This window comes from Hippocampus comes, unplaced genomic scaffold (assembly GCF_001891065.2).
Source record: "Hippocampus comes isolate QL1 unplaced genomic scaffold, H_comes_QL1_v1.1 scaffold238, whole genome shotgun sequence".
Taxonomy (NCBI): Eukaryota; Metazoa; Chordata; class Actinopteri; order Syngnathiformes; family Syngnathidae; genus Hippocampus; species Hippocampus comes.
Window position 1 is genome coordinate 561253 of NW_017806177.1, and position 6150 is coordinate 567402.

The 6150-nt window shown below is 42.8% G+C and overlaps 1 protein-coding gene across 1 annotated transcript; it reads right to left on the minus strand.

Moving 5' to 3' along the window:
• Positions 1-1341: 1341 nt before the first annotated feature.
• btbd17b (BTB (POZ) domain containing 17b) lies at positions 1342-6150 on the minus strand. The gene is made up of 3 exons (XM_019897348.1): positions 5351-6150; positions 3390-3675; positions 1342-2699 (listed from the first exon to the last, which is right to left on the minus strand). Exons 1-3 carry the CDS (start codon positions 5436-5438, stop codon positions 1625-1627), a joined length of 1449 nt encoding a protein of 482 aa, XP_019752907.1. The 5' UTR covers positions 5439-6150; the 3' UTR covers positions 1342-1624.

Sequence of the window (6150 nt, forward strand, 5' to 3'; positions counted from 1 at the left end):
GCGCGCGCACACACACACACACACACACACACACACACACACACACACACACACACACACACACACGCTATTTATCAAGCAGAACAAATTAATTTTATTTGAAATGGAATTCTAATGAAACAAAGATATTTTTTCCTAAAGATTGTCAGTATTTCCCAAATTATGACTCGGTATTTAAACTTATGATCACAACTGTAACAAAAGCAAAGGTGTAATATTTCAACTTTATGATTATCAATATGTAATCATGGTCTCCTAATAATTTTTTTGTCTCATACTACTGGAATAAGGTAATTTTACGACTGATGCATCTTGTCTAAATTATTTTATTCCTGAAATGTTCTTTGGCTCACCAAAAAACCATCCAACTATCAAACCATCCATTACCTATACTGCTAATCAAATTCAATGTATCATGCAACTACTCTATTTTGAGTTTGTTGTCATAACATTACTACTTAATTTTCATATAATTACATATTTTTTCTGTGGTATAATGAAAATAAAGTTGTAATATTATAACTGGTATTCTCTTTGGGATTTTTTTCCCCCATGATAGGAATACTTTTTTTTTTCTTAAAACACAATTTCTCCCATATATAATAAGAATAAAGTTGTTCATATTTTGACTATTGTTAATATGTGTTTTAATCATCAAGCCCCACCAAATCATAACAAAAAATAAGTTTTAATATTTAGACTGTCATAAACTGGACTCAACTTTGAGTTTTTCCGCATCATACAATGAGAAGAATATTGCAAAGTGCTGACTTGGTGTCATTAAACAACTTTATTATGGCAACATCACAACTTTTTGTCAAAACTCTACGATTACTATTTCTTTCCTAATACTCCTTTTGTTCAGCATGTAGAAGCAGGTTGTCTCTTACTCTCATATTCTGTTTTCTTTTTTAACTTTCTCACAGGTGGAGCTTCATTTAAATCTTTCTAAATGTAGATGTCAACAATAAATGGGGAGGCAAAACTAAACAATCCAATTCTCAATTATTATTAATGGAAACTACTGAACAAAAAAATTAAGGCAAAAACGCATTGAAATTCCATTGCGTATCTGTGTAGATGTAACTTAATACTTTGTATTAATTCTATAAACTAAACATCTAAACCTACGGAGCCCCTAAGGTGACATGGAAGAAAAACAAAAAAAGTTTTGCATTCCCTCGCAAAGTCTGCGTTCCCTCAAAAAAAAAAAATATATATATATAATAAGTTTTTTTCCCCCCGAGGGAACCCTATTTTTAAAGGAAGAAAATAAAACAACTATTTGCGTTCCGGAAGTTGTTTTTTTTCTTCCACGTCACCTTAAGGGCTTTCAACCTGACTAGCAATAAAATAAATATTAAAAAAATACAGAGGTATGACGTCATATTGAAATACTAAGCAATAAAAGGAATACATTCAAGGAAAAAGAAAAACCTACTAGACTATGCATTGCCTGAAAAAATACAGTACAAGGATTTTTGCTTTGTTTTGTGAATGAAATACTATAAAACGTGTGTCCTTTCTGTTCTTTTGGTAAATAACTGGAAGACTATTAACGCACACAGTAATGAAAAATGTGTGTATGCTGCGACACAAGTACAACCGCATGCGCGTTTACGATTTATTTCTTCGCGACAAGCAGGGTATGGTAGAGCGGTTTTATCACAACGTGCAGATAGAGGGAGCTGTCGATCAGGTACTCGGACACGCGACGCTGCAGGTCGGCGCTAGCCAGGAAGTCTCCCACCTCCTCCGTGCTTTGGTGGAAGTTATAGACGTGGCGGACTACTACTTTGCCTTGCTGCCTGGCCATCACAATCACCGTCTTCTGGAAGCTCACCCCGGCAAAGTCCGAGCTGGACGTGGCCGGCGTCACGATGATCCTTGGCCGGCCCCCGTCGGTGCGGGTTGGCTGCATGGCGCCCATCTCACTGTAGGTGGACCTGGCGCTAAGAGGGAGCCAGCGAGGGGAGAAGAGCGAGTTCCATGTCACCCGTTTGCCGGCGTCGTGACCGCTAGGGCCCAGCTGCGTCTGGAAGGTGAAACTGCGGTCGTCACGCGTCGGGCTGTTGATGATCCAAGGGGAGCCCCAGGAGGAGGACAGGTAGTTTCGGGGCGTGAAGATACTGCAGTTGACGTCAAAGTATTTGGCCAAAGTGATGGGAGACGCGGAGTGGAACTGGAAGGCCAGGTAGAGAAGATCCCGGACGGACTCATAGTACCTCTGCATGAGGGGTGACTGCTTCTGCAGACGGAAGAGATACTGAGGAGGGATCATGCCGTAGCGAACCAACCTCAGAGCCGACTCCGTTGTCTTGCCAACAGGCTGGTTCTGGTCGATCCATGCCTCCAGGGCTTCGTAGAGCTCCAGCTCAGTCTGCAGGATGAGATCCGAGCGCTGGAGCAAAGAGAGGAGCAGCTCCTCACTGATGGAGCCCCATTCTTGACTCTGCAGCACCGAGGACAAATTCCACGAGAGGTACTGCAGGCAGCTGTCCCGCAGGGCCAGGTCCCCCGTTTGCAGCGCATAGTTGTACCAACCGACTACATGGCCAGTGGGGGACTCGCTCGACAAGTGCTGGGTCATGTATTGGGTCAGGCCCTGCTGCAAGCTCCACACGTGGTACTTGCTGGCCAGCTTGTGCAGAGAAATAGCCTGGTCAAGACGCACAGACACGTCTCCACAGTACAAGTACCTGCATAAACACATACAGTGGAAAAATGATTGAAAAACGTCTACACTGAAGCTTCCCAACTGAGTCACGCAGAAGCCCACACTTGCCTGTTTTAGACTGCGAGTCTCAAACGCACGGGAATGTAAATAAATAAACATATAAATGCTGTGGACTTTCTGAAGCTGGGTGCATGCATACCCAATTTGAACATTTTAACTGACAGCTTTAATGCAGTTGCTGGCTTTACCAAAATTCAGCAACTCGGTAAAATGTTTGTCTTTGACTAACACTTCCAAATCCATCCCTTCAAACTTCATTTTCAGCTTGCTATGCGCTTCCAAATGTCCCATGATGAAAACCATCAGCGCTCTTTTAACTGTGTCGGGTGGCATAAAGTGATTGACTAGCACTGACTTGACATGAAAATGACAAAAAAAAAAAAGGTTGTGTTTGGCATGATGCCGCCATATATTCCCTTTAGAGTTTTTGATTTTTATTCACCGGTGTGTATAAAATGTTTGATCGGGTTGTCTGAGTAATTTAGCAAAACATAATGAGAAGCCTGCTAGCCAATGTCAACGCCAAAAGCGCACATCTTTGCCAATAATTCGAGCAACCATAAAGTCGTTTCATTAGCCAGTCCCTCATAAACCATCATCAGGCACATTCACACCAACATGTGAACCTTGCCTTTGACGCAGTCGTCCTCACCTGATGAACTTGTCAAAGACGGCGGCGCAGTCGGACGGCTCCCGCAGCACCAGGGTGCTGCCGTTGCGGCTGAGCAGCAGCTCCTCAAACACGTCACTCTGCATGGCGAGCAACAGGCTGTGGGCCTGGATCACCTTCACCTCGTCCGTGCCGACAGTGTGCACGCGGAGGGTGATGTCGCTGCCGTTGCCCGCCGCCAGCAAGCCCTCCATACGCTGCACCAGGCTCATGGAGTGATTCAGGACGGTGGCGCCCGTGTCCGGGGGCACGTCCAGCTTCATTGGAGCTGTGGACACACAAGTGGCGGGAAGTAATAAAGTAGAAATACAATACTTTGTTATTGTCTGTTTTGTGAGCAGATCATATTCATCATCACTTCTACTTTAACCCACCTTTTTTTTCTTTTTCTTTTTTTACAAGTAACTGTGAGATGAGAAGTCTCTCATTCGGCTATGAAAATTGAATGAGTTTTTCTAAAGAGAAAATGCTCATTGTACTTGGACATGACTACATAGAATAATATAGAATGAAAGCGTATTTGGCCACATCGGTTCAGAGGCCGCTGTGCCGCTGACGGCCTTGGCCACCTGGGGGCAGTAAAAGACAAACGAAAGGGATATACCGTATGGGGAACTAACTAAGTCAGTCTGTTCAGTCCAGACAGCTCAGCTCCTCGCAAAGGATAAAGAATATATGACTGCGAGTACTGTTTTAGTTAATGTCTGAATGTGATTCTATACCATTTGTGCTCAAACATCAGTTGCTTGAAGGGTTATAAACGTGTTTTCCATTTTGTGCTAGCATTAGCATGAGGCTAGTGGACTAAAGAAGAAGCCATGTGCTTGTTTTAAATACACAAGGAGTAATTCTCTTCATTTAATGTTTAGTTCGACAGTAAATTTCAACCGGGAGTGGCAATAAAGTGCTTGAGGCCTCTTTTTGGAGCAACCGTTCCCTATTAGAGTTGAGTTCACGGCCACCACGTAGCTCTCATACGTCAAGTTTGAGCTAAAAAAAAAAAGACGGCTCATAATATGGGTCACTCGCGTTCGGGGCTAAATGATTTTGAAAGATAATCCAATTGCAATTTTTTTTCCTTCGCTGTTGCAATTCAATATGGAATTTTCTTTTCAAGGTCCTTCTTGCATGTATTTCCGAACCAACACAAGCAATAAATTCATCTCGATTGCAATAAACAATACCAGATTTATTTTATATCTAAATGTTTTGGTTTTATTGATAGAGATGAAAATGAACTAGATGAAGACCACTAGAAACTTTGCTTTTCAGTGTTTTTTAGTGTTCACAACACTAAATTCTACCAAATGAAAATTGCATTCTACTACACTGTGATGTCGACCCTCCATTTATCTCAAGGCACCACGGTAGTAAAATCTGGCCAAAGATCCAATATACTACTTTTTGTCTTGATATTTGCAGCTGCCCCTTAAAACAAGACACATTTCTTGAATGAAAAGAAACCTTGAAGTTGATGGCTACACATTACACATTGCAATCGACTCCAATTCTTCCAACGCAAAATAGCTCTGTTGTGCCACAACCTCCATGAAATTATTCTTACTCAAACAGAAACTGACAGACCTCCTTCATACTTCAAAATCATACCCTCATGATGAACTTTTCGAGGAAACCATTGTGGATTTGTTTGGTCAAAAATCAATAAAAAGTGTCCTCATTTTCTTTCCTTCCTCCTCAGCCTCCTTAATGTATTGTTGGGTCGGCACAAAGCCAGCCAGCAAATGGACTCGCGTGTCTTGTATGCGGGCAGCGTGAGTGGAATAGACAAGCTATCCATCAGTCCCCTGCCTCAGGGCTGGGTACTCAAGCCTTGCCCTACTACCCACTGACACTTTGGGGGAGGCTGGACGGAGACAGAGCAACACGGCATCCCTAAACAATGCAGAATATGGCAAAGTTTCGTAAAAATAAAGTCCTCTTACCTCCTCTAACTGCTATAAAGTGGCTGAAGAGGAGCAGACTGGTCCAAGAGACCCCAAGAAACAAGCCTAGATCACGGGAGGGCATCATCTCGCTTCCTCAATTGTCTTCTCACTGCGGTGTTGTTTGCACAGAGGTGTGATGCCCCCTGTGTGTGTGTGTGTGTGTGTGCGTGAGCCGCCTGGCTCCCCGTCCCGCACGCTTTATGTAGGACGCCTGCCTTTCGCTGGCGCATCTCGCAAACCTCGGCCGAGTCCATTGATTGGTGGAATCTGGCAGGGGCGTTGCCATAGCGACGGCTTTGATTTTGATTTTTTTTTTTTTTTTAGTGGTGGGGTGAGAGGTGCTATCAGCAATCGATATTCATCTTTTAATGGTACACGCAACAATGCGCATACGGTATCTGGAATTTTTAAAGCGTTCTTTATATTTCTCTCTCTAGACATTAGTGCTTTAATCACAGCAGGCTACCACTGAGACTATCTGCCAAATACAATCAAGGCTTCAATTTGCTCAGCTAGTGGCAGTCAATCAAGTTTCATAATCCATTTATGGGGCTTCCTGTTTTTTTTTTTTTTTGGAAAGAGTAATTACTTTTCTGATGACAGTGTTTACCAAACTAATGGAGGGATAATTTGATTTGCGCAGGCACTGCTCATTTCAATTTACGCAAAACTCGGGTTTATTGAAACTGAATATGTCAATCAGGATTGCTTATCATCACATTGCGTTTTGGTAACATTTACATAAAGCCATCTGCCATGATTGACACATTTCGCAGCGCATCCCCAAGGACACGCTG

Bases quoted from the DNA above. Each gene is read 5' to 3' on its own strand.
- btbd17b (XM_019897348.1), bottom strand. From the start codon at position 5,438: ATGATGCCCTCCCGTGATCTAGGCTTGTTTCTTGGGGTCTCTTGGACC. The intron at 3,676-5,350 runs GTAAGAGGACTT...GTGTGTCCACAG, and splicing joins CTTTATAGCAGTTAGAGGAG to CTCCAATGAAGCTGGACGTG. The intron at 2,700-3,389 runs GTGAGGACGACT...GTGTTTATGCAG, and splicing joins GTCTTTGACAAGTTCATCAG to GTACTTGTACTGTGGAGACG.